General features: G+C 57.7%; 4 protein-coding genes across 4 annotated transcripts; all 4 read left to right on the top strand.

Moving 5' to 3' along the window:
• Positions 1-11,767: 11,767 nt before the first annotated feature.
• Positions 11,768-14,126, top strand: KCNA7 (potassium voltage-gated channel subfamily A member 7; the record flags this gene model as incomplete). The annotated part of the gene is made up of 2 exons (XM_084257280.1): positions 11,768-12,361; positions 13,311-14,126. The coding sequence occupies exons 1-2, from the start codon at positions 11,807-11,809 to the stop codon at positions 14,124-14,126; spliced, it is 1,371 nt and encodes a 456-aa protein (XP_084113406.1). The 5' UTR covers positions 11,768-11,806.
• A 5,403-nt stretch (positions 14,127-19,529) lies between these two features.
• On the top strand, positions 19,530-20,162 carry NTF4 (neurotrophin 4; the record flags this gene model as incomplete). The annotated part of the gene is made up of 1 exon (XM_084257126.1): positions 19,530-20,162. One exon carries the CDS (start codon positions 19,530-19,532, stop codon positions 20,160-20,162), a length of 633 nt encoding a protein of 210 aa, XP_084113252.1.
• A 1,922-nt stretch (positions 20,163-22,084) lies between these two features.
• On the top strand, positions 22,085-24,617 carry SAXO3 (stabilizer of axonemal microtubules 3; the record flags this gene model as incomplete). The annotated part of the gene is made up of 5 exons (XM_084256983.1): positions 22,085-22,240; positions 22,522-22,722; positions 22,806-22,964; positions 23,677-23,804; positions 24,245-24,617. 5 exons carry the CDS (start codon positions 22,085-22,087, stop codon positions 24,615-24,617), a joined length of 1,017 nt encoding a protein of 338 aa, XP_084113109.1.
• A 971-nt stretch (positions 24,618-25,588) lies between these two features.
• On the top strand, positions 25,589-26,408 carry LOC311185789 (lutropin subunit beta-like; the record flags this gene model as incomplete). Its single annotated transcript, XM_084256603.1, has 2 exons — positions 25,589-25,874; positions 26,166-26,408. Exons 1-2 carry the CDS (start codon positions 25,734-25,736, stop codon positions 26,406-26,408), a joined length of 384 nt encoding a protein of 127 aa, XP_084112729.1. The 5' UTR covers positions 25,589-25,733.
• Positions 26,409-27,036: the final 628 nt, after the last annotated feature.

Here is a 27,036-nt window from a genome sequence, read left to right as displayed (position 1 = left end):
AGGTGGGTCTGTAGAAATGACGCCCATAATATAATCCCTTGACTCCTCAGAAAAGAGGCCAATCGGGGGTAAAGTCTCAGTACCGAAGTAAGTTCTATGAGGGAAAGGAGTGATCCATGTGATCACTCGGTGGCACATAAGTAAATCTGAACTCAAAAGCAAGTTCTTGGGGGAGGGCTGTCTGAGCGCCGGGCTAGGCCAAGCAAGGGAAACAAAGCCTGAGAAAGATTTCTGAGTACTAAAGTCTGAGTCCCAAGCAAGGAGCTGAGAGTTCCGGCGTGGGGGGTGGGGGGATCCTGAAGAGGAAGACGCGGAGCAGCGGCGGCTGGTGACTCTCTACCTCAGAGAACAGGTTACAGGGTGAGGGCGGCAGGAAGCCGCCGATCAATGGCAAAAGGGTCCTGTGCAGCAGCACCTCCAGCCAGGGGCTTATGGGTAATAGATCCAGGTCCCCCCAAAAGCGAACGGAATTGTGGGTAAGGGTCCAGGCCGCCGCGGAGGTGAGGAAGAAAAAGGCAACACCGCAAAGGCCTGTGGGTAGGGGGGACCAAGTTGGGGGGAGGGCTATGAAAGAGGTCCTGAGTGCCTAGAAAACACTGGCTAAGGGGTGCCGAGAGGTGCCTTAGCGGGGCGCGGGCAAGGGGCCCGGCGCCGGGAAGAGACGAGGGCCCACCGCAGGGGATTGTGGGTAGCGGCCCCGCACCCGGTAAGGCCAGTCAGTCTCACTCACCTGCCGCGCGGCGCCCTCCTCGGCCTGGCGACGGTCAGGGGCCTCGCGGAGGCCCCTCAGCAGCAGGGACTCCTGCTTTGGCTTCGACTCCGGCGGCGTCCGCGTCCGGCTGACTCCGCCGCCCGCCCAGCGCGCGCACCAGGCCGCTGCTCACGAGCCCGCGCGGCCTCAGCTCGCGACACGGTCAAGGGGTGTATCCGGGCTCAAATCCCTCCGCCAGTCGCACTGCGCACGCGCCGCGCGAGAGTAGCCCCACCCACACACTGGGGCTCGGCGCCGCCGCAGGCACAGCGCACGCGCCAGTTCACTACCCCCGCCTTCGGGCACCTAAACTCCTGGGCTGCCGCAGGCTGGAGTGCGCATTGCGCACGCGCCCTCCGCTCCGAACGTTGTCCCTCTACCTCGCGCTCACCGCTCCAACCGTCTCTCTCCGCGAGACTCTTCGTGACGCTCCGCCCCTTTACTAACGCACTTCCCGGATCTTGCGCGCATGCGTATTTTTCTGTACGCTTATACCCCTCCGCCAACTGGCAAAGAGTCCCTACGTGAACAGTGTGATTACGTTGCTAACTAATCTATGGGGTCAGTAACTGTTCATCGAGGTCTTTATACTGGTAGGAGGTGTTTGGTCTCGGTGGCTATAATATGTAACTAAAGCAAACTCTTTTCCTTCTTGGAGTTTCCATTGTACTGGGAGAGACAATAAAGGCGTTTAAATGAATAAATTTAATTTTAAACAGTAGACAGCACAACAAAGAAAAAACAGGACCGAATAAGGGAATGGGCAGTGAACGAGGGGCTTTGTTTAGAAAAGAGTGATGTTTGAAAGACGGCCCAATGAAAAGGTGAAAAGGTGATAAGAGCGGGGTCAACAGCAAGTGCAAAGGCCCTGAGGTGTAAAAAAAATGTCAGGAATCTCACGTTGTTAGTCAGGATATCAGATAAGAATTGTATTTTAAGTTTTTTTTTTTAAGATTTATTTATTTATGCATACAAGAGCTGGGGTGCAGGCCAGAGATGCAGGGGGTGAGAAGATTCACCAGAGACGGAGTGGGGAACAGAACAGGCAGACTGACTGAAATACACTGCTGAGGGGCGCAGCAGGGAGGCAGGAGAGGTCTGCTGCGCCATGTGGGTTGCTCTCTGGCCCACAAGGAATCAAACTCGTGCTGCAGCGGCTGCGAATTGCTTCATAGTGCTGCGCTTACCCGCTTGCGCCATCAGGGAGGCCCCTATTTTAAGTTTTTGGATGGATTCAATTGCCCATTAAATATTACAGAAATTATTGCAAAATTTAAATAAATAATTTCATGTTTTAAGAACATGGACTATAAACACACGTTTATGGGTTTTCAAAAAAGGTTTCTTTTTATTTATGCATAGAACTGGGATGTAGGCCAGAGGTTGGGGGGGGGGTGTGTGAAAGGATTCACCAGAGACAGTGGGAGCAGAGTAGGCAGATATATGGAAATACACTGCTGAAGGGAGCAGTGGGCAAAACAGGAGAGGTCTGCTGCACCATATGGGTCAACTCCCTGGCTGGGCATCGAACTCATACCACAGTGGCTAGCAGTGGCTGACAATAGCTTAATAGTGAAGCCGGTGTGCACTGTTTATTTAGCCCTTGAACCATCACAGGTTCTTGTCCCACAAAGCCATAAAAAGGAATTCCCAGACATTTTACTTTTTATTTAAAGGATAATGGGTTTTTTTAAAAAAGATTTATTTATTTTTATACAAGAACCGGGGTACAGGCCAGATGTGCAGGAGGGTGAGAGGATTCACCCGAGACAGAGCGGGGAACAGAACAGGCAGACCGACCGAAATACGCTGCTGAGGGGGGCAGCAGGCGAGACAGGAGAGGTCTGCCCCGCCATGTGTACATCTCCGCGGCCGGAGGGGATCAAACCAGCACTGCAGAGGCTGCTGACAGCTTCGCAGTGCTGCGCTCAACCACCTGTGCCACCAGGGAGGCCCCCCAAACATTTTAGAGAAGTAAGCTGAGAGAGACAAACTTTGTTTAAGAAAGTACAGTTTAGGGCCTCCCCTGGTGGCGCAGCGATTGAGCGCTGGGTTGCCAAGCTGCCTGCAGCCTCTGCAGAGCCATTTTGATCCCTGGCCACGGGTAAGGGTCCCACATGGCACGACAGACCTCTCCTGCCGCCCGCTGCTCCCCTCAGCAGTGTATTTCATCAGTCTGCCTGTTCTGTTCCCCGTTCTGGCTCTGGTGAATTCTCTCACCCTCCTGCGCTTCTGACTGTACCCAGTGCATGTATAAACAAAACAAACAAACAAATAAATAAATAAATAAATAAAAACCATGCCTCTAAAAAAAAAAAAAAAAAAGGAAGAAAGTAAGAATTCCCAGGTATTCTGCACTTGTGAGGGGCAAGGAAGCCGTTGTGGGCCCATGTTTAGGGTACTTAAACCTTTTTTCTTCTCTATTCTAAAATCTCATCATCCTACTGTGTGACTGGCTCTTTCTCCTAGTGGCCATACTCCCCTGGGGCAGCTGTGTCCAGCTTCCCAGCTCTTATCATAGTCTTTCTTTCACTGCCCCTGTCCAAGGTTTCTTAAAATTTCCTGCCCGTATTAGCTCTCCTGGATTTCTCTGCCCTTATCTCAGAAGTCTCTTTACCTCTCCTGAAGTCCCTGACTGTGCTGTCCCTGAAGTTGCCTACTTACCCCTAACTTGCCCTGGGATTCAACAGTGCTGAGACTTTAACCCCTGTGACATGAGGGAGGCCCTAAAAGCACGTTTTAAAAAAATAATTTGCTTTATTTATTAATGTGTGTATATGGAAACTGCACTCTTTTTGCAACTTTTCTGTCATTCCAAAATTATTTCAAAAGAAAAATTTCAAGATTAACAAAACTAAACCTTGCCTTAGTACCTTTCTTTTTTGTATCATTTGGAGTTGCTACCATGTTTCACCTCTAAATGCTTCAGTGTGTATTGCCTAAGAATAAGGACATTCTCCTAGGAAACCGACCACAAAAATTATTCTCTAGCTTAAGAAAGTGTATGCAGCCCCTATTGAGATTTTCCCAACTCACCCAAGAATATTTAATTTAATTTTTTAAAGATTTATTTTATTTGTGCATGCAAGAACTGGGGTGTAGGTCAGAGGTGTGGGGCTCAGGGGAGGTGGGAGGATTCAACAGAGACAGAGTGGGGAGCAGAACAGGCAGACGGACTGAAATACGCTGCTGAGGGGAGCAGCAGGCAAGTCAGGAGAGGTCTGCTGGGCCAGGTGGGTTGCTCTCTGCCCTGGGACTGGGGGGTGGGGTGGGGGATCCAACTCATGCTGCAGTGGCTGCAGATAGCTTCATAGGTTGTGTCTTAACCCCTTGCGCCACCAGGGAGGCCCCAGAATATTTCATTTTAACCTGAGCCAGGAACCAGTCAGTTTTTCCCTGTCATGTTGTTAGTTCTTCCCAGGTTTCAGATCTGTTCCTAGTTTAATGTCCACATTCTGAATTTGTCTGATTGTTTGCTCATGGGGTTAAGTTTAATCCACCAGCCCTGGAAACTGAGTCTGAAAACCTGAGTAGATGGAGGTTAACCATTTTGGGCAAGAACCTTCCCTTGATGATACTGCTGACTCCTGTAGTAACAACTCTGGAGGCCCCTTGTGGTAGATGACCCCACTATTCTGAGGCAGAGTTTGGTCACCTGGGCAAAGAATTAACTGCCTGATTTCTCCTTCTAAAGGTCCATCTTCCCATCCGTAATCCTGTGTGATTATTTTCTCAGGTCATAATTTTATTTTATTTTTTATTTTTCTATATTTAAAGGGGAGGTTTATTAGGGAAAGAGACAGAAGAATAAATGACACTTGCATAGACACAAGCTGGCGCAAAGAGCTGCCCTGAAATGCACAGATTTGCTGAGAGAGGCCTGCATGGTTGCAGGCGGGCGGCCTTGGGGAGAGCAGCCTCCGCTGAGGGAGATCAGTGAGGAGAAGCCCTGGCATGGAACAGGTCACGGGCAGGCAGGAGGCTGCTGCCCTGCAGAGGGAGAGAGTTGGTGAAAAGAAGAACCTGCATAGTCACAGGTGGGTAGAAAGACTGCTGCCAGATCACAATTTTAGCAGCCATCGCAGATCCTGATCCGCATTAAGTACAGCATGGGGGAGGGCACAGTGTGAAATGAGATAGAAGTAACTTGGGGCCTCCCTGGTGGTACAGAGATTAAATATAGCGCTATCTGGCCTCCCTGGTGGTGCAAGGGGTTAAGCACCGCATTATGAAACAGTTCTCAGCCTCTGCAGCATGGGTTTGATCCCCGGCCAGCCAGGGAGAAACCACATGCTGCAGCAGACCTCTCCTGTCTCTCCCGCTGCTCCCCTCAGCAGTGTGTTTCAGTAAATCTGCCTGTTCTGTTCCCCACTCGGTCTCTGGTGAATCCTCACCCTCCCACATCTCTGGCCTGTACCCCAGCTCTTGTATGCATAAATAAATAAAACTTTATAAACAAATAAATAAATATAGTGCTATCAAGCCGTCTCCTGGGAGCAACCCACATGCATAAATAAATCTTTAAAAAAGAAAATAACTTGGAGGGTTTTTTTTAATTTTTAAAAAAGATTTATTTATTTTTTTATGCATACAAGAACCGGGGTACAGACCAGATGTGTGGGAGGGTGAGAGGATTCACCAGAGACAGAGTGGGGAAACAGAACTGCAGACTGACTGAAATATACTGCTGAGGGGAGCAGCAGGGAGACAGGATAAGTCTGCTGGGCCATGTGGGTCACCTCCCTGGCCAGTAATAGAACTCAGGCCACAGTGGCTGCTGATAGCTTCATAGTGCTGAGACTTAACTCCTGCACCACCAGGGAGGCCCCATCTCCTGCTGCTTTTCTTAGCAGTGTGTTTCAATAAACCTGCCTTTTCTGTTCTCAAAAAAATAACACAAAAAAAGTAGAATAAATTTCCAGAAAGAGGCAGTGTGGGGCCTCCCAGGTGGCGCAGCGGTTGAGCGCTGGGTTGCGAAGCTGCCCGCGGCCTCTGCGACGCCGGTTCAATCCCCGGCTGCTCCCCGGCCACCGGAGGAGGATCCCCCATGGCGCGCAGACCTCTCCTGCCGCCCGCTGCTCCCCTCAGCAGTGTCCTTCGGTCCCTCTGCCTGCTCTGCTCCCTGCTCTGGCTCTGGTGAATTCTCTCACCCTCCCGGCTTCTGACTGTACCCAGTGCATGTATAAACCAAACAAACAAACAAATAAATAGATAAATAAATAAGACATGCCTCTAGAAAATTAAAAAAAAAAAAAGAGACAAAATCATTTAAAAAAAAAAAAAAAAAGAGGCAGTGTGGGTGAGAAATGCAAAAATACAATATAAGGACTGAGGTGGGGTCACCCTAGGTGACCTTCATGAGACCATGGGAGTCGCAGTGGAGATTCACGTGGAGAAAAGCCTTAAAAAGAAGCTTTGCAGTAAAGGCTGCAGACAGAGGTGATCACAGCAGGAGAAGGAAGTGGCTTCAAGGAAGGTTTCTTTTTAAAGATAGAAAAGACATTAAGTTAGAAAGTTTTATGATGTAATAGAAAAAAAAAAAGATAAACATGTGACCCCCATAAAACCCTGCAAGCTGGCTCTTAGCTACTTATTTAAGTAGCTTGAAAACTCAGGTTCACACAGAAATGTGTACAAGGATTTGTATGGCTTCATTCATCATCCCCCAAACCAAAATATAGCTCAAAGGTACTTCTGACAGTGAGTGCAGAAACGAATGGACAATTATCTGTGCCGTGCTGTGAAACACTGTTAAGGAGGAACAAAATAGAGGAAAGTAGTACAGAAATCCCTCAGAAAATTAAAAACAGAAGTTTCATTTGCTCCAGTAATATCCCACTTCTGGGTATATATCCCCAAAATATCAAAACGTTAATTAAGAGAGACCTAGGCACCCTCATGTTTATTGAAGCATTGTTCATAGTGATAGCTTCAATAGCCAAGAACTGGAAATTACAGAGTGCCCATCCACAGATGATTGGATATAGGTGGTGTGTTCTATCCTCGTGATGGAATACTACTCAGCTATCAAAAAGACAAGATGCTGCCATCTGCAACAATATGGTTGTTTCTAGAGGAATGAAGCTCAGTGAAATAAGTCAAACATCATGAGATTTTATGCCTACATGGCTTATAGAGAATCCAAACAAATAAGTGATGAAATCAAACAAAAATAAACTTTTAGACCAGAAAGGAAGGGCAATGAGGGAATTTGTGGGGGAGTGACAGAACCCCTCTAGTTTGATTGAAGCAGCAGTTACATGACTGTATACATTTGCCAAAGACAAATTTTATTATATGTAAAGTAAACCTCAGGCCTCCCCGGTGGTGCAGCGGTTGAGCGCTGGGTTGCGAAGCTGCCCGCGGCCTCTGTGGCGCCAGTTCGATCCCCGGCTGCTCCCCGGCCACTGGAGGAGGGTCCCACATGGCGCGCAGACCTCTCCTGCTGCCCGCTGCTCCCCTCAGCAGTGTACTTCGTCGGTCTGCCTGTTCTACTTTCCGCTCTGGCTCTGGTGAATTCTCTTACCCTCCTGCACTTCTGACTGTACCCAGTGTGTGTATAAATAAATTAATTAAAAAAATAATAAAGTAAACCTCAATACATTTGACCAAACATAAAAGATGGCTTCCCCAAATATTCTCTCATGATAAAGGAGGAAATTAATACTTTGCATTAGAGAAACCCAGCAGACACCACCCTAACCTGGGGGGGTCTAAGTTAAAATGACTTGGGATATGACATTTGTCATCTTGTTCCCCTAATGGGATGTGATCAGAAGGGAATTTTGCATCCATTGCCTGGGGTACAGGGGGGTCCTAAAACCAATCCCCCAAGGATACCAAAAGACAACTGTAGTTGTCAATAGTTGTATGTGGTCAATAGTTGTATGTGGATATTCAACTGTGAGGGGAGTCAGCATCCCTAGTCCCCCCTTCCAGATGATTCTGTTTCAAAGTTTCCAGGGATTAGGAGGAGTTCATTTGGGGAGGGGGCATTGTTCCGCATCTGACATGGCTGATAAAGGAGAATTAGGAGTGATAACAGAGTCTGGGGGGACCGGGAAGACACATCATGGACACAAGACAAGAGGTGGGTCTTGGTGGGGGGTGGCAAGGACAGATGAAAAACAAACATCTGGGCTACTCCGGGAGATGAAATGAGGTGCAACGTTTTTGTCCAGCCTCCCTCTACATCCCTGAGGGCAGGCACGGGGTTAAGTGTTTTTTTTTTTTTTTTTTTTTAACCAGAGTTAAGGTTTAGCCTAAACCTTGGAGGAGACAGGGAGGAGTTAAAATACCCAACAGGGAGTGATTCTGTGGGAACCTTCAGAATAACTGGAGCAGGGGAGAGGGCAGCGAAGAACAGTGGGGGAGTCGAGACAGGGAAAAGTTAACAGGGCTAGAGCCTCCCCGGTGGCGCAGCAGTTGAGCGCTGGGTTGCAAAGCCTCTGCGGCCTCTGCGGCGCCGGTTCGATCTCCAGCTGCTCTCCGGTCACCAGAGGAGGGTCCCACATGGCGCGCAGACCTCTCCTGCCACCCGCTGCTCCCCTCAGCAGTGTACTTCGGTCCTTCTGCTTGCTCTGCTCCCCACTCTGGCTCTGGTGAATTCTCTCACCCTCCCGTGCTTCTGACTGTACCCAGTGCATGCATAAAAACAAACAAACAAATAAATAAAAAAATTCATGCCTCTTAAAAAAAAAAAAAAACAGGGCTAATGCACTGACATGGAGGTGAGTTCGAAAGTTTCGAGATGTGGCTGATGGGGAAAAACAGATCATGGGCAGAGAACGGGATGATAAAGAGTTTGGAATTGCAAGGACAGGGATGGGCATGAAAATGGGTGGTGTGATTAGGACATGACATGACAGACGAGGGGAGAGGGTTGCTTTGGGAGGTAACAAAATGTGCCAAGGCTGGCATGCTGACAGGTGCCAGGGCTGGTACTGGTACTTCCTCCGGCTACTGGAAGGCCATGTTCTGGTACTCTGTTGCAACAGGGCTGACAGGTGTTTGTAACAAACCACCCAAAGACAGTGGTGACTGAGACAACAAAGATCATTCATTTTGCTCACAAGTCTGGTCAGAATTGAGGTCTGGGGAGCTTATCTCTGCTCCTGGAGCTTGGGGGGGAAGCCTGGCTAAGCATCCCAAGGAAAAGAGTGAGTGGAGTTTGCTTTTAGCACCCAGTCTTGGGAGCCACATGGCATTCCTTCCCTGGGGGTCGTTAGTTGCTGGCTTCACTAAAAGTCCAGGACAAGGGGCCTCCCCGGTGGCGCAGCGGTTGGGCGCTGGGTTGCGAAGCTGCCCGTGGCCTCTGCAGCGCCGGTTCGATCCCTGGCTGCTCCCCGGCCACCGGAGGAGGGTCCCACGTGGCGCGCAGACCTCTCCTGCCGCCCGCTGCTCCCCTCAGCAGTGTACTTCGGTCCTTCTGCCTGTTCTGCTCCCCGCTCTGGCTCTGGTGAATTCTCTCACCCTCCCGCGCTTCTGACTCTACCCAGTGCTTGTATAAACAAAACAAACAAATAAATAAATAAAACATGCCTCTATTAAAAAAAAAAAAAAAGACTTTAAAAAAAAAAAAGTCCAGGACAGGGACTCTGTGGGACAAGGCATGGCAAGTCTTGGGACTACACTGTAGGACAAGCAATATGGTCCTTATTGGAAAAAAAAATCCAGTGCAGGGGCCTCCCTGGTGGCACAAGGGGTTAAGCACCGCACTATGAAACAATTCGCAGCCTCTGCAGCATGAGTTTGATCCCTGGCCCACCAGGCAGCAACCCACTTGGTGCAGCAGACCTCTCCTGTCTAGCTCCCTGCTCCCCTCAGTCTGCCTGTTCTGTTCCCCACTCTGTCTCTGGTGAATCCTCTCACCCTCCGTATCTCTGACCTGTACCTCAGCTCTTGTATGCATAAATAAATAAATTTTAAAAAATATTGTACAGGACAGTTTTCGCAGGATCCGCTACAGGAGTGTGAAATAAGTAGGACAGAACAGTCACGAGAGGCCCGGTGACTGCCGGGACACAGTCTGAGAAGTGGGTTGCCTGCTACTCCATAGTGAGAAAGTCCTACCTTAGGTGGTCCAGCCTCCTACGCCCTCGGCGGGATGGTACCGTCTGTGTCTAGGCGGTGTCGCTGATCAGTTCACGCAGCGTTCTAAGACTCCCCCAAAGAGGGTCCCTGCAGTCTCCAAGAAGGAAAGAAAAGAGGAGATGGAGAAGAAAGAGACAGAGAGATGGAGGGACAGAGACAGGAGTCAAAGAGCATGCAATGTAACAGGGGGGTCCCCAGGAAAGGGGGAGGTTCCAGGTTCCCTGCCCCACCCAAAGCAGGGTGGACCTGAGCAGGGAGAGAAGAAGCTGCAGAGGAGACTGAGGACGGAGGAAGCAGGATGGAGCCAGAAGGAGACCTGGAGGAGGCACATGGAAGGGAGAGATATGTGAAGAAACTGCACTTGTCTTTTGGTCGTGGACGGGGTGACACAGATGTGGGTGAGACCCGTGGGGAGGTGACCATGGCAGCTTTTACCTTGATGTTGATTTTGCTCTTTTCCTTCCGGGCTTGTCTGGTTGTTTCTGACCCTTTTCTGTGGGTCCCCACTGGAAGATGCTTTAGACTTGGGGCAGGCTTTGGGGCCTTGCTCTGGGCCAATCCCATTTGGATGGAGTTTTACCCACGAGGGGACGGGTCACTTTGGGTGCTTGATTTAGCAGCTAGATTCTTTGCCTTTCCTGTATTGTTTCCTAATTGTATTAAAGTTCCTTCCCACTAAAGTCTCATGTTTTGTGTTAATGCGGCGGATGGCAGAACCCTATATAGAACAGGCAGGTTTGCGGGGTTTGGGCTGCCCCTCTCCCTGCCCTGTAACAGAAAGAGAGGGACACAGACGCAGAGAAGGGGACCCAGAAGTGCCGGGCGACGGTGACACGGCCTCCCAGAAACTATGCAGAATGCGCCAGACGTTGCAGGGTTTAACCTTTCGTGTCTTTCCACTCCCCCAGCAGAGGGCGCCCGGCACCCCCGTCTCTGACATCCGGGGTGACCAATCCCCACCACTTCCCGCAAGTCCTTTCGAAGGGGCTATTTTTACGCGGTGTCATCGGACACCGGTGGCTGGAAGGCCACCGTCTGTCCTTCGGTCCCGGCGAGTGACCCCGCGGCATCCCTCGCCGCCCCCAGCCCCCACCCGCCGTCCCTGGCAGGCCGGGTCTTTTGAGCAACTTAGGGCTGCAGCCGGGGTCTCCCTGGGTCTCCAAAAGCGGGGCAGAGATTCCGATGGAGACCCGGGGGCGAGACCCTGGCGTGGGGCTCACGGGTCCGTGTTTCGCAGCGGCTGGCGCGTGCCCAGGGCGGGGGGACCAGGGTTGGCGCTGACCTCCGGTCAGCGAGTCAGAGGTGAGCCCCGAGACCGAGCCACCCCGAGACCCCGACGGAGAGCCGCGGCAATGCAGTGACCCTAAAGACACAGACCCAAAGGGACGCGCACACAGAATCGCTGGGTCAGAGACACGGGGGGCTAAGAGCCCAGCAGAGGAAAGGCAGAGGAGATAGAGACCAAGGGAGCCGAGACAGAAACAGAGCCAGAACCCCGAGAAACAGCAGCTGACACAGACGACGATCCAGAGACCCCGGCACAGGGGGACAGCGGCCCTCAGACAGGCTCCCGGAACGCCCCGGCCCGGGGACAACCGCCCCATGGAGCGATCCAGGACTCCAGAGAGACCCACACGGAAACCCCGAGAGGCGCAGGGGCCGGGGCCGGGCAGGGGGCGCGGCGGCCCGGGAGCCGCCCAGCCGCGGGGCAGGCGCAGCGCGACGGCGGCGCGGGCCGGCGGGGGGAGGCGGGCGCCCCGGCAGAGGGCGCGCGGCCGCCCCGTGCCCCGCCGGGGTCACCGCGCCCCCTCCCCCGCGCCCTGGCCGGACGGCCGGGCTATTTTTACGCGCGGACACCGGACACCAGGCTGGGGCGGCGGCGGCGACGGCCGAGGCGGAGCCGGGCCGGGTCGGACGTCGGGGCCACACGACCGCCCGCGGGTCGCCGGGGCTGCGCGCGCCATGGAGCCGCGGTGCCGGCCGCCGTGCGGCTGCTGCGAGCGGCTGGTGCTCAACGTGGCCGGGCTGCGCTTCGAGACGCGCGCGCGCACGCTGGGCCGCTTCCCGGACACGCTGCTCGGGGACCCGGCGCGCCGCGGCCGCTTCTACGACGGCGCGCGCCGCGAGTACTTCTTCGACCGGCACCGGCCCAGCTTCGACGCCGTGCTCTACTACTACCAGTCGGGCGGGCGGCTGCGGCGGCCGGCGCACGTGCCGCTCGACGTCTTCCTGGAGGAGGTGGCCTTCTACGGGCTGGGCGCCGCCGCCCTGGCGCGCCTGCGCGAGGACGAGGGCTGCCCCGCGCCGCCCGAGCGGCCGCTGCCCCGCCGCGCCTTCGCGCGCCAGCTCTGGCTGCTCTTCGAGTTCCCCGAGAGCTCGCAGGCCGCGCGCGTGCTGGCCGTCGTCTCCGTGCTCGTCATCCTCGTCTCCATCGTCGTCTTCTGCCTCGAGACGCTGCCCGACTTCCGCGACGACCGCGACAACCATGAGCTGGCCCCGGCGGCCGCGGCGGGCCCGGTGAGGGGCGGGGCGGGGGCGGGGCGCGGTCTGGGGGGGGAGCCGTCCAATCATGAGGCGGGGCCTCGCGGGAGGGTGGGGCCTGGCTCTGGGTGGGCGGGGCATGGGGAACCTGCAGGGAGGACCTGCAGGGAGGACCTGCAGGGAGGACCTGGGGAACCATAGGTGGGGCAAGAGGCAGTGAGGACTGAGCCACCCAGGGACGGGGCCTCCACCACGAAAAGCTGGGATGCAGGGAAGTTATAGCTAAATGGGGCGAGGTATGAGGCTCTGAGGAGGACCTGCCCTATCAGATGGCTGGGGGAGGTAGGTGAGAAACCCCACTAGCAGCCGGCAGAAGGACTGGGGGACTCACACATGAAGAAATCACCTCTTGGAGATGAAGGCTGCCCCAAAAGCTGGGTTTTGGTGCCGCTAAGAGCCACCCGTGGGAAGGACCGGCAGGGGTGGTAAGAACCTGAACCTGAAGACCACCCCCCCCCGCCCCCGCCCCGAGGGCTGGAGGTAGAGGAGAGGGAGCTGAAGGCTGGGCTAGGAGGAATCATGACAGAAAGTCACATGGAAAGTCCTGGAGTTGGGGCAGAAAGGTCTTCAGGCGTTGTGGTGGCCGGGCTGTGTTTGAGGAGGGCAAGGTAAGAGCTCAGGCGGGAGCAGGACCTGCCCTGTCTAGAAGATCAGTGGTGGGGTGGGCCACTGGGAGGGAAGAGGCTGAAGCCCACTCGAGCATCATTTCAAGAGGTGCTCCAGCTCCAGTGGAAGACCGGAGACCAGAAAGTTACCTATCCAGAATGGTCCCTGGGGCCCTTGGAAGGCATCTAGGACGGCTAGGTCACTGAGGGCCTGGGGCCAACAGCTACTGACCCATTTGCAGAGAAGTCATTGGACACTGCAACAACAAGTATGGCTGTTCCAGCGGCCTGGTCCTCTCTGAACCCTTTCCTCCCTGCAGTTCCCTGCTCGGTTGAATGGCTCCAGTCCAGTGCCTGGACCCCCGCCTCGCATGCCCTTCGACGACCCCTTCTTTGTGGTAGAGACGCTATGCATCTGTTGGTTCTCCTTCGAGCTGCTGGTGCGCCTGGCAGTTTGCCCGAGCAAGACGGCATTCTTCAAGAACGTGATGAACATCATCGATTTCGTGGCCATCGTGCCCTACTTTGTGGCCCTGGGCACCGAGCTGGCCCGGCAGCGGGGAGTGGGCCAGCCGGCCATGTCACTGGCCATCCTGCGAGTCATCCGGCTGGTGCGCGTCTTCCGAATCTTCAAACTGTCCCGCCACTCCAAGGGCCTGCAGATCTTGGGCCAGACGCTCCGGGCCTCCATGCGTGAGCTGGGCCTCCTCATTTTCTTCCTCTTCATCGGCGTGGTCCTCTTCTCCAGCGCTGTCTACTTTGCTGAGGTCGACCGGGAAGACTCCCACTTCACCAGCATCCCCGAGTCCTTCTGGTGGGCCGTGGTCACCATGACCACCGTCGGCTATGGAGACATGGCGCCTGTCACCGTGGGTGGCAAGATAGTGGGCTCTCTGTGCGCCATCGCTGGCGTGCTGACCATCTCCCTGCCTGTGCCGGTCATCGTCTCCAACTTTAGCTACTTTTATCACCGGGAGACGGAGGGCGAAGAGGCCGGGATGTACAGCCATGTGGACACACAGCCCTGTGGGCCACTGGAGGGCAAGGGCAATGGGAGGTTGGTGGATGGAGAGGTGCCTGAGCTCCCCCCCCCAATCTGGGCCCCCCCGGGGAAACACATGGTCACTGAAGTGTGAGGGACAGTGGGGGTCGGCCACACCTCACATTTTGTTGGCGGGAGGGAAAGAGGGAAGGTAAAGTGGGGGGGAAGGGACTGGGTTTAGGAAGAACTAGGTTAAATGGTCATGAGTTGGGGAACACTGAGTCTTTGGGGTCTTGGGTTGTGTGGTGGGTAGCTCCTGGGGGTACCTTCTTAGGTGGCAGTGAACGGCAGCGCATCATGCTGAACTGAGGAAGAGACGCCATTAGGCTGTCCTAGGCTTGTGGGGCCTCTTGGGGTAGCGCTGAGAGACACAGTCAGATCACTAACTGCCCGCGTAGCTTTGTGAGTTCCCTAGGTCCATGTTAGACTGGGTTGCGGTGAGTCTGAATGAATCTTGTCCAACTGCCTCGTGCAGGAGTCTGTGATTTTGAGTTCCCTAAGGCCACGTGGGGGACTAGTGCGGTGGTCCCCATGGCACCGTCGGGACCTCCTGTGTGCTCATGCATGGTGGTGTGGAGTTGAGCAGAGGCAGGTTGGGAGTTGTGTGGCTTTGTGACTCTTCTAGGGCCATGTTATTTTAAGTCCTGTGAACTTGCCAGCCATGTAGACAGACGAAGGTCAAATGATAGGATGTGAGCTTCCTAGATTCCATTAGGGCAAGTTGGGTTGGAATGTGTGACCTTTCAGGCTTCCGTGGGATTGAATCGTGTGGAGTCATGTGTCTGGAAGCTTCTCGGGGCTACTGTGAGTTGGAGAACCGAGAGCGTCTCGTGGGGCCACGCTGACAAGAGTCACATGGGGTTGTGTCATTGTGAGTCCCGTGGGAATGTTGGCTTGAGTCAGACTGTGTGTGTGGTGAGGGTCCCCGCTGGGTTGCTTTGTGCTTAGCAGTAGCTCCAGGACCGGAGGATGCCGCCCTGGGGAGGAGACATGCTCCAGGGTGTCATGTATGGCGTTGTGGACTCCAGGAGACTCACGAGAAGGGGTGGGGCTGGGCTGTGTCCCCACAGATTCGGTTGTTCATGTGGAGAGGTCTTGGGGTGAACCCGGAAGGTGAGGAGGCTCCTTCCATTTACCCGCTCCCCGCTTCGTTTTCCCTCCCACTCCCTCTGTGTCTTCCTCTTCAGCTTCCCTTTGGGCACGGAGGTCAGCGTGAGAAGGGAAGGGGGGGGGGAGAGAGGAGAAAACTATACTCTGTCCAGACATGATGGGGGGAGAAATACCCAGAGGGGGACAGAGACCTGGGGAGGGGGAAGGTCCCAGAGAAGAGGGGACAAAGATCCAAAAAGAGAGGAACAGAGACTCACAAAGGAGGCAGAGATCCGGAGAGAGAGGGGGGCAGACACCCAGAGTTGGAGACAGACTAAAGTACCCCCAGAACTAGAATCAAAAAACAGAAGGCAGGAAAAGACAGTGACCCACAGAGAATCACAAAGAGACCCCCCAATCAGGGCGTGTTACCCCACCCTCCCGCAGCTCAGGAGGCTGTCAGACAATGGGGGGGGGGGCACTATATTTTCCAGGGAGAATGGGAGTCCTAGAGCAAGGGTGTGACCTCCCAAGGTCACAGGCCTGCCTGGGGCCAGGACTCCTGCAGGCTGCCTGGCCTCCAGGCCCCATCAACCTATCCTTATGCCCTGCCCTCCCCAGCCCACGCTCCACAGCCTCCTTCCTCACTGTAGAGAAATGCCCTGAGGGCATCTGAGGACAATGGCGAGGTCACTAAGAGAGGGCTTCCCCTGAGCCCCTCCGCAAAGGACTTTACTGTAGGAATGTATTAAACCCGGCCAGTGGTTTACAGAATGGTGATGTGGTCGTTGTTATTTTTAGCTAGGGCCCCTCCCCCTTTCTTTGGTCAAATGAAATCTTACTTAGAGGCTCCAGCCTGACAAGGGGACCTGGTTGGAGGGGAACATACCTCCTTTGGGGTCCCTCTAAGAAAGTCAGCTAGGAGACGGCTGGTTTAATCCAGTCACCATCTTTACACAGAGAGGTGGAAGCAGGTACAGCTCTTGCGAGTCTTGATGAAGGTCAAAAGTAATGTGACCTTTAGGCAGGGTGTTCCCTGTAGGGGGGAGAAAGAAGAGTCTGGAGGCAGCAATCCGGGCAGCCCCCCTCCCAGGGGGAGATGCCTGGCGAGGCTGGGGGGCAGGCTAGTTGCCCAGCGGAGGGGCATATGCAGGGAGGACAGAGACCAAGGCAGAGAGACTCCCAAGGGGAGGAGATGGGCTGGAAGGGGGGGTGGGCAGTAGCCTGGGGGTTATCGGACCAGAGGTGGGGACAGAGGGGTACAGAGACACACAGAGAAGGGGGTACAAAAACTCCCAGAGAGGAGGAGAAAGAGTCCCAGAGGGAGGGGACAGAGACTGTTTCTAGTCACTCTTTGAAAACTCACCCCACAAACCCATTAGAAACTAGAGGTTACATAGAGCCCCTCTGGTAGGGGATGGGGTGTGCTGGGTGCTTGGGGATGAGGGATGTGGGCAGAGGTCAGGGAGGTGGCGGGGAGTGGCCACTCAAAGACTGGGAAGTGCCCCCTCCCCCACAACTGTTAGGGGGAAAAGATGTGCCGGGGCCGCCTTCTATGTTGTCTTGGCCCCGATGGGGAAGAAGAGAGGGGAACACCCCAATCCGGGGACACCCTTCCTGCCACCTTGCCATGCTATATTTAGGCTGAGGGAGGGGTGTGGGATGACCCCCCACCCCGGAGGGTGTCAGCTTGCCTCCTGAAAATAGCCCTGGGGGAGGGGTGAAGGCGAGGTAGGGTGAAGGGCCCGGAAGTAGGACTGTCCTCTCTGATCGTCTGTCTGGGGTCTCTCTCTCGCTCTGGGTCTCTGTCCCCCTTCTAGGGTTCTGTCCTCTTCCACAGCAGAGTCTGTCCTCTCTGGGTCTTCTCTCTCTGTCTGTCCCCTCCCCCGGCCCCCACTTCTGTGTCTTTCCCCGCTCCCCCCTCCCCTCTCGGAGCAGGTCATCCCCTAATCCTCTCTTTGTCTATCTCAGTCTGTAGAACCTTGAATTCCTCTTCTCTGCGCTCCGGAGAAGACCCTCTCCCCAGTCCCCACCCAGGAAATTCCAGGAGCGAGGACTATGCGGGAGAGCCCCCCACATCCACCGGCTCCGGTCCCGGGGCCTTATCACTGCCCCAGCCCAGCTGGTTAATGTCTGGCCCCGAGCTCCTGGGAAAGTGGGGAGTAGAGCAGAGGGTGGGAATCTGCCCGGGGAGACACTTCGTTGGCAAAAGCCCCGAAGGAATCTCAGGCCTGGACGCCTGGGTCTCATGGAGGAGGGGCCGGAGGCCTGAATTCCTGGGTCTGAGGGAAGCGGGGCTGGGGGCTCAGATTCTGGCGTCGGAGGGAGGGGGGCCTGGGGGCCCGGACTCTAGAATCTGAGGGACGGGGGGGCGGAGGGGGGGGCTGGGGGCTCAGACTCCTGGGTCTGAGGGAGGGGTGGGGGTCTGCTCTGCAGGGGCTGCGGGAGGAGGGGCCGGGCCTGGCCTCCGGGGGCCGAGGCGGGCGGCGGGCTGAGCGAGCCGGGCCGGGCTTCCGCGGTCTCGGCACGCGCGTGGAAGGCGGGATCCCCGGCCCCTCCTCCGCCGTCGGGCGCCGCCCCGCTCCGCCCCCGACCCCGGCCTTCCAGAGCGTGTGCAGCGAGGAGCCGGCGGGCGCGCGGGTGTCCCTGCAGCCAGCGAGCGGGAGGAGGAGCCGCCAACGCGCCAGGGGGAGCCGGGGGAGCCGAGGAGGGCGCCCCAGGTAAGAGCCTCGGCGCCTCCCCCGGGGATTCCCGCGGCCGGGGCGCCCGGCCCCCGGGTAGGGAGGGGCGGGGGCGGGGCCGGCGGGGGCGGGGCTTGGCGGAGGAAACTGAGGCAGGAGGGACTTGTCGCAGATCTGCCGCCGGGTGCCCCAGGGGGTCTCCGCGGGGTCTGGCCCCCCAGTCTAAATCTTCTGGGGAAGAAGCGACCTGGGAGTCGGTACCTCTGAGTCCCCGGGCTGGAGGGGACTGAACCCCAGAACTCTCGGGGCTGCGAGCGCACGGGCTGGGCGCTTGGACTCCGGCGTCTGAGGGAGCTGCCGGGCGCTGGACTCCGGGACGAGTCTGGGGCCGAGGGCGCCAGGGCTTGAGGGAGGAGGGGCTGGGGAGGACTCCGCTCCTAAGGGAGCTGGGGACCAGGACTGCTGATCGGAGGGGGGAGGCAGCTCTCAGTCCCAGTTGGGGGGGTCTGCTGCGCCCCTCTTCACACCGCACCCATCCCAATTCCCCGTCTCCGAGCCAGAGCAGGCAGCCACTCCAGGTATTTGCAGCAGAAGTCTTGGACGGGCCCTGGCCTGTCCCGTGAGGAGAGAACATTCCAGGAAGCAGCCTCCGGGACCCAGGGCTTCTTAAGTGCGGGCCCTCGGGGACCCGGGTGTCCAGGCCAGCCCCGCCCCCGCCCCGTCTGGGAGATGGATGGGCCGCGGAGGATGTAATCTCTCCAGCCTCCTCCATCCGCTGCCCCTCCTCTCCCCCCTCCTCCCCCCATCTGCTTCCCATCCCAGCCAGGAGCCATCACCTAGGCTGGGAAGGGGCTTCTGGGAAGGGGCGTGTCCTCGCCTCTCGGGTCCCCTACGCTGCCACCCAAGGGGGTGCTCGGGACCCCGCGCCCCCTTCCCACCTGCCTGTATAACTTGCTTGTTCCCTTCTTCCCCCTAGGTGATTGCCCCCTCCACCTCCTGCGATGTCAGGAAGGAGAGGGCCACCTGTGCCCCCCAAAGGGGCCCCCCGGAGCCTGGGGGCCCCCAGCCCCAGAGCTCGGAGGCGGAGGAGGTGCTGACAGGTCTGGTACCCACCCGCCGCTTCCCAGTCCTCTCCACACCCTTCCTCCCAGAATAGGCTTCCAGGACCTTGTAGAGAAGCTGCAATATCCGCGCCCCCACCAGCATCTCCCGGCCGCAGGGTCAGTGCCCTGGACACGGGGTGTGGGAAATACCCAGAGGAGAGTCTTACCTTCTTAGTGGCTCTTTTGAGCTGAGCGTGGGTCTCCCTAGGATTCCAGAACGTGGGCTTTCTCAAACCATTGGAACCTCAAAACTCCTCCAGGCTGTAGGACTTAGGGTTCCCTGAGGTGCTAGAGACAAGAGGGCAGAGTAGAGCTGCTCAGCCAGGGTTGGAATCCCACCTTTGCTAGCTGTGTGACCTGGTGCAAGTCACTAATCTCTCTGAGCCTCCGTTTCCCCACTCAGTGGCCACTAATAGTAGATGAATAATTATTATTAATCTTGAAGTTGGGCATCATCCAAACCCTGAAATATAGGCCCTCCCCCCCAAGGTTTCTAGAACAAGGGTTTTCCTGCATTTTTGGCATGTAGGTCCCTGGAGTTCCCAACCTCTGCCACCCCCCCCCCCCCCAGCTTCTACCTTCTCTAACTCCAGCTTCCCTCTCTGTCCCCAGGTGCTCAGCGAGATGCTCCCCCATCCCCCCGGCTCCCTCCCCTTCCTCCTGCTTTTCCTCCTCCCCAGTTTCCCGATGGAGCCCCAGCCCCCACCCTCACTACTGCCCCCATTTCCAGCCCCCGAGTGGGACCTCTTATCCCCCCGAGTAGCCCTGTCTAGGGGTGCCCCTGCAGGTCCCCCTCTGCTCTTCCTGCTGGAGGCTGGGGCCTTCGGGGAGCCAGCAGGCAGCCCAGCCAACCGCAGCCGGCGGGGTGTGAGCGAGACAGCACCAGCCAGCCGAAGGGGAGAGCTGGCTGTGTGCGATGCGGTCAGTAGCTGGGTGACAGACCGCAGGACAGCCGTGGACCTGCGCGGGCGTGAGGTGGAGGTGCTGGGAGAGGTGCCTGCGGCCGGTGGCAGTCCCCTTCGCCAGTACTTCTTCGAGACCCGCTGCAAAGCTGACAGCTCTGGGGAAGGTGGCCCCGGTGGGGGTGGAGGAAGCTGCCGGGGTGTGGACCGGAGGCACTGGGTGTCCGAGTGTAAAGCCAAGCAGTCCTATGTACGGGCCTTGACCTCAGATGCAGAGGGCCGTGTGGGCTGGCGATGGATTCGAATTGATACTGCTTGTGTCTGCACACTCCTCAGCCGGACTGGCCGGGCCTGAGGCCCATGCCCAGGAACTGGGCTGGCAGATGAAGAAGAGAACTGGATCCTGAGGGACCTGGGGGGTGGCCTGGCTGCTTTGGGCTTCAGTCAATTGGTCACAAAATCACAGCTCTCCGAATTTGAGAGCTTCATCTCAAAGACAGTTGGTGAAACTAAATGGGGTTTTGAAGGATGAATAGGAGTTCTCCTGGATGAACTTCATAATGATGCTGATTGTGATAGCCAATTATTCTGAATGTCTTACTGTTCATCAGTCCAATACACAACTTGTCAGATCAACTCTGGTGGATTTGACCATCGGAGGCCCTGACTTCTAACTTACTGACCACTTAATCTCATAGGACACCACCTTGCCGACCCTGGAGAGTGATAACGAGAAAATATGTCAAGAAGTGGGGGGAGGGGAGCATCAAAATGGGAATATGCAACCAACCGGGTGGAAGCTGGGGTGCAAATGAAAATCTTATTTGGTGAATGGGTTGAGTGTTGCCTTAGAATGTTCAGTTTTGAGATAGTAAGCTGACCGTCCCGGCTGGAACACAAGCGAGGTTGATGGATAGGAGGTCAGGATGCTAGAGAGCTTGGCCCTGATGGGAAAGTGGAGTCAGGTTTCTACCCCCTTTCCTGTCTCAACCTTTACCCCACATTGAAGGAGAAATAGACCTTAAAATTGTAGGCACAATGTTCTGACAAATTGCCCCCTGGCTAGGACCAGAGGCCGCTTGGACACTGATAGATCCTGAGTGGACCAGGAAAATCCAACAGGAGAAGGGCCCACAGAAACTTAAATGGGGTCAGTGGGACTCTGGGCCAGACTGCAGAAGACAGCCTCTGTTTCCCCGCTCTGAAGAAAAGGTTGGTGGGGTGACATGCTAGGAGAAGTGGAGGCTTTGACCTAAAGGACTTTAATGTGAGGAAATGATAGGGAAGTCAGAGGTAAACCCCACACCTGCAGGGCACCCCTGCATGGATTATCACTCCATAGCCTCAAGCCTGTTACACACACACATCCCTTTAGGAGCCTTGGGCTAAGGGCACAGAGAAACCCTGTGTCCTAACCAGACGGGTCTCCTGAGCAGGGCTGGGCAGGGTCTGGCTGCCTCTGTTTCTCCATCTCTGTGATCTAGGTCTGGGGTTACCCCCCCCTTTTTTTTTATGGTCATCTCTTGGCCTCTCTGTTTAACTTCCTGTCTTGTCTCTGGGTCACTAGCTCTCAGTTTCTCACTTGTTATCGCATCCATTTTTGTATGCATTTCTTTCCCACTCATCAAAGCTCTTTCTGTACCCCTCAGTGCTAAGTATTTCCCCGTGTCTTTCTCAGTGGGGCTCCCCCTCTTCGCCCATCCCCATGCCCAGGTGGAAGTTTTCAAGCACATCAAAGGCAGGCTGGGTAGACGCAGCCACAGCTGTAGTAGAAGCCAGCGCCTACTCCAGCACTCAGGAAGGCCGGGAGAAGATGTGAAGTCTGGAAATTGTTACCCTGTAGTTGGGCAGACCTGGCAGAGGGAAGAAGCAGGGGAGAGGTCTGGGACCCTGTAGGAAAGTGGGGGGGAGGGTGTTTCTCATGGAGTCCTGAATACGCTGGGTGGCCTTAGGCCCCCCCACCCCCACCCCCACCCCTCTGACCCGCCCTTCTCTCTACTGCCCTGTCTCTGGGTCTCTGTCTCTGAAACTCTGAACATCTATTTCTTCTTCCTCTTTCTACCTTCCCTTTCTACCCTCCACTCTGGGTCTCCCCTGTTTCTCTGCCACTCTTGAAGTTTCGACGTGCCCTGCCCTGGGTGGGTCTTGCTCACGCTGCCCGTGCATCCACGCGCTGGCAGGCCCTCCATTGGCTGGTTCCGAGGGGGCGGGTTCTGTCACTAGGGCAACAGCAACAACAAGTCTGCTCTCGCTCGGCTACTGGGCAGGGGCCCGAGGATGGCTGGCCGGACCCTCGCTCTCCGCTACGGCCCCCCTTGGAGACCCATCTCTGGGTCCGAGGCGCCTGGATCCTGGCCCCACTGGCATCTCACCAGCAGCGGCGTCGCCCACCATGTTATCCCAGCCGTGTCCTTCCCCCCGCCCACCGTGCAGGTGAGAGGACGCTAGGTTCCTGGCCAAGGGGGGCCCAGACTCCTGGTTCTGAAGGAGGGACCTGGGGAACCAGACACATCTGCTGAGAGAAAGCTACTTAGCCAGCCTGCCTGGAGGAGGAGGGTCCCGGAGCGCCGGCTGGGCGAGATGAGGGGCCAGGGACCCCGGAGGCCTGGAGCTGGAGGGGGGGAAAGGCCGGGGCTGGGCACGGCCTGGAAGACACTGGGCTGGCGGCCCCCACCTCCCGAGGCTTGAGCTGACGCCGCGTGCCTCCCCCCCAGTGCACGGCGGCGGCGCCCCTGCCCCCGGCCGCCCGGCAGGAGTCCCACGCCTGGGCTTTCGACGAGGTCATCAGCAGCTGGGAGACGACCCACCGCTCGGCGTACGTGCCCAAAGCCCACGGCGGACTCTACGCGCAGCCCCGCGCCCCGGAGCCTGCGGACCCCACGCGGGATGTGGGGATGAAGGATTTAGGGGAAAAGGTCGGCCGAGGTCGGCGGGGTCAGACTGGGGGTTGCCCTGGAGCCCCATGCATCATGCTGGGGCCCCGCGTCGCTTTCTGTAGCTCAGACACCGCGGCTGGCGCCTCCCGCTGACCACGCGGCACCAGCGCAGCGAGACCAGGGCGCAGTTCCGCGGCTGGCCGCACCTGGACCCGCGCGCGGGCGTCTGCGCCGGCCCCCCGCCCCCGGAGCTCGCGGGCCGCCAAGGGGGCCCTTCCCAGGTAGCGCCGGCGCGCGGGCAAACCTTCCCCCGCCCGGGGCTTGGGTTGGAGGTTCTGAGACTTGGGACTAGACTAGGAGGTCTTGGGGGGCGGGGCCCGAGGGAATGTTGAGTCTGGGGGCGGGCTACAGGGGGGGATGCGGCGGAATCGGGTTACATAGTCTGGGGGAGGGATTTGGACCTTTCAAGGCATCACGGGGGGGGGGGGGAGGGGGAGGAGGAGGAGGGACTGGAGACCCGCAACCCCAGTTCAGAGTCACCCGCACAGAGTAGATCCCGGGGCGGGGCTCGGCGGGGGTTCGGAAGCGGGGTGCGGAGCCCGGCAGTTGGCTGAAGGCGGGCGCGGGTCTGGAATAGCGTAGGACGGGGTCCGGAGCCAGGCTTTCTAGGTCAGAACGGCGCAGGGAGGCATCGTTGTTCATCAGGGGGCTGCTCAATAGTCAGGACCAGGAAGATTTGGGTCTGGAGGCTGAAGGATTTGCTCTTGGGGGCTACATTTGGTCTTGAGGCTAGTAAATCTTCGGACTTGGGGAGCAGAGCTAAATTGCACTGGGTGAGATTGAGCAGGGAGGATTCTAAATTCTGGGGGCCTGTATGAGGGTCCAGAGGGGCTGCCGAAATGGAAGAGGAACTCTCAGCCTGAAACCAGGATTTGAAACCTCCTTCTTGTTTACCCCCACTTCCCCCCGCCCCCCCACCCCCATTTTACTCAGGCTCTAATCCCCTGGACCAAGAACCCCGAGCTGGCAGGCAGGTCTTTCACAGTCTCCAGCCAGGGCATCCTGGACGGCGGCCAGCTCTACCTGACCACCTCTGCCAGGGACTTCCAGCCCCCGTCCAAGTGAGCCCGCCCCCCTCCCCCACCACACAAACTGGCAGGACCGCTGGCGCTGGGTCCCCTCTTACTCAGTGGTCGCTTTCGGCTCTTGTGTTTGCAAGAAGCAGAAGCTCCGATCCCAGGTGGTCCCTACCTCTTTTAGCGCCCAGATATCCTTAGTGTCAGCGTTCAGGTACCAAGAGGGAGTTCTGAACGTAGGGCGGAACCACCTCGGCATTTCACACACTCCTTCCTAAGGTTGCAAAAAACCGCCGATTCCAGGTCCTTCAGCACCTCCAGGACCCCGGATCCACACTAGCAGTCAGTCCCCAGCCTCATCCTTTCTAAAGTGTCCCCAGACCCTACACATTTGTCACTGCCTTGACAAAGGAGTGCGGTCTGCACCTCCGTAGGACCCTCCGGTTCTCAGCCTCGGCCCGACACCTGCCTCCACCCCTCCCCAGGAAGGCGTCGTCGGGATACCCCCGCAAGGACTCGCTGACCTACTGGAGCTTAGAGGAGACGCCCCGCGTCGGGGGCCCAGGTCGGAAGCGGCAGCCCTGTCCGCCCTCCTCGGGGCTGCCCCCGGCGCGGAGGCCCCGCGTGCCCCGAGCCGCCCCGGGGACGCCCGCGGTGCCGCACCGCGGGATGCTGACGCTGGCCCAGGAGTCCTACGGCCTCCCGCTGCACCCGCTCCGCTCGCTCGACCGTGTCTGCCCGCTGGAGTTGCCCTGGGGCGGCCCCCACTGGCAGCCGGCGCCGGGCATCCACCGCGTGCCGCAGGCCTACCGCCCCGAGAGCGCGCAGTACGGCAGCGGGAGGCCGGCGCTCGTCTGAGCCGCCCGAGCCGAGCCCCCACCCGGCGGGGCGACGGTCCGAGCCCGCTCGCGGCGCAGGGGCGGGACGGAGCCCGGGATCCGCCCCCCGGGCGGCGGGCGGGGAGGCCGAAGCTCCGCACTAGACTTGCGGGCGCGGGACCTGACTGGGAAAATAAACGTGGGAGGCTGCGGGCCCAGGGGCGGCGCCTACCTGAGACAGGACAGTTCAACAGCGCCTGCATCCTCGCTTCCGCCCGCCTGGACGTGGGGGGACTGGGGCTCGAGCTAATCCTCTGGCGGGTCGACATCCGCCTCTGAGCACAATCCCGCCCCTCGGGGAGCCTGGGCTCTGGCTCAGGAGGGGTTTCCGTTCTCCGGCAGGTGGTTTCAGGCTTCAGCCAGATCACTCCTGGGGCAGCCGTGGGGCATGCACAGCCTCCCGCTGGGGCTCACCCCCACCCCCACCTAGGCAGGGCTTCCCAGCAGGGGGCACAGACCCAATTTCCTGTGCCCCCAACACAGCCTCTCTACCTGAATTCAGTGGGTGAATCAGCTTCAGCTGGGGTGTGACTGCTTCTTGGTGTGGAAGCAACCCGGGGGTGGCGGAGGGTGCTCCTCTGAGCTGCTCCAGCACCTCCCTGACCTTGTCTGCTTCTCGCCCCCGAGGGGGATTAGTGTCCAGGTTACCCCACCATGCTGCCGCTGTCAGTGGCCTTGCCACCCCCACAGCCTTCAGGTATAAGACCAGGTAAACACAATAGGGGAGGAACTGAGGATGGAGATGCTCCAGGTAAGACCGTAGGGTCGCAGGGCACCCTGCAACTCCACCCAGGCCACAGGGAGCTCCAGAAGGGAGAGTGCTGGGACCTGGGCAACAAGGTCTCTTTCTAGAAGGGAGTGGGCTGCCAGCGGGCTTCCGGCCAGAAGGCAGGTGGGGCAGGGCCTCAGGGTGGGTATCATATGTATTAAGTTATCTGGGGTTCCTGGGTATTGGGCTGCGGGATCAAAGTGGAGGGGTGGGCCCTGAATGCCTGGGTCCACGAATGTATGAGGGCAGGGCTAAGGGCAGAGGTCTCAGACCAGCTCTGAGGTACTGACCTTGTCCCAGGGGCTGCTACTGTGGCTGCTGCTGAGCATGGGTGGGGTGAGGGCATCCAGGGGGCCACTGCGGCCACCGTGCCAGCCCATCAACGCCACCCTGGCTGCGGAGAACGAGGCCTGCCCTGTCTGCATCACTTTCACCACCAGCATCTGTGCTGGCTACTGCTTCAGCAAGGTGAGCTGCGCCGGGTGGGAGGGGCCAGCCCTGCAGGCTGAAGGAGGGTGCTGCCCCCAGCTCCAGGCTGTATCATCAGGGCCAGAGGAGGGACAGGAGGTGCTGCTGGGTTGGGAGGGAGGCATGGCCCCACGGGCGGGGGCGAGGGAATGGATACCCAGCTGGCAGACAGGAAGGAGAGCAGAGGGTCCCTGGGAACCTGAGTCTGGAATCTATGGGGGGGCAGCAGCGGAAAGTTTGGGGGAGGGTTGGCCCCCAGGCAGATGCCCATGCTGCCCCCATGGTCTCCAGATGCGGGTGCTGCAGGCCGCCCTGCTGCCCATGCCCCAGGCAGTGTGCACCTACCAAGAGCTGCGCTTCGCCTCCATCAGACTCCCTGACTGCCCACCTGGCGTGGACCCCACAGTCTCCTTCCCCGTGGCCCTCAGCTGTCACTGTGGACCCTGCCGCCTCAGCAGCTCCGACTGTGGGGGCCCCAGAGCCCAGCCCTTGGCCTGTGAACGCCCCCCTCTCCCAGGCCTCCTCTTCCTCTAAGGACCTACCACCCATGCCTGCCCTGACTCCTGGAGCCAGCAGCTGCTCCTCCCCTCCTCTCAATAAAGGCTTCTGGAACGGCACTCTGGGGTGGTTTGTCTTTTAGACTTTGGGCCCGTGTGCTCTTCTCGCGCTCTCTCTCTCTCTCTCTCTCTCTCTCTCTCTCTCTCTCTCTCTCTCTCTCTCTCTCTCTCTCTCATACACACACTCAGTGGATCCAGTTTCAGAATCATTTTATATAAAGTCACTCTGGTAGAAAACGGGGGCTGGGGGGGGTGAGGGTAGCATCAGCTCAAGAGGTGTCCATGGTTTCACCTTCTGTGGGGAGAAGGAAGGCCACAAGGTCAGTGTGGCCCGGAGTGCAGGGCCTCCGCTTTCCAGGCAAGGATCCCTCCTCCTCGGGGCTGGGCGGCCCTGGGGCTGGGTGAGCAGGGACACTCACTGAGCTCGTTGAAGAGGAAGGCGTCCTGGTATTCCTTCATGTACTGCGTGGAGCGGGACTCGTCCAGGAAGAGCGAGTAGACCCGTTTGATGTCATCCACCTGCACCTCTGTGCCCTGATGGGGTGGTGACACTCAGTGGGGCCCCTCTAGGAGTAAGGGGGCCCTTGGGGGCCAGACAGCTTGGG

The sequence above is a fragment of the Talpa europaea genome (genome assembly GCF_964194135.1).
Source record: "Talpa europaea genome assembly, chromosome: 16".
NCBI lineage: Eukaryota > Metazoa > Chordata > Mammalia > Eulipotyphla > Talpidae > Talpa > Talpa europaea.
The sequence above is the reverse complement of the archived record's forward strand: the minus strand, read 5'-3'. Positions and strand labels throughout refer to the sequence as shown.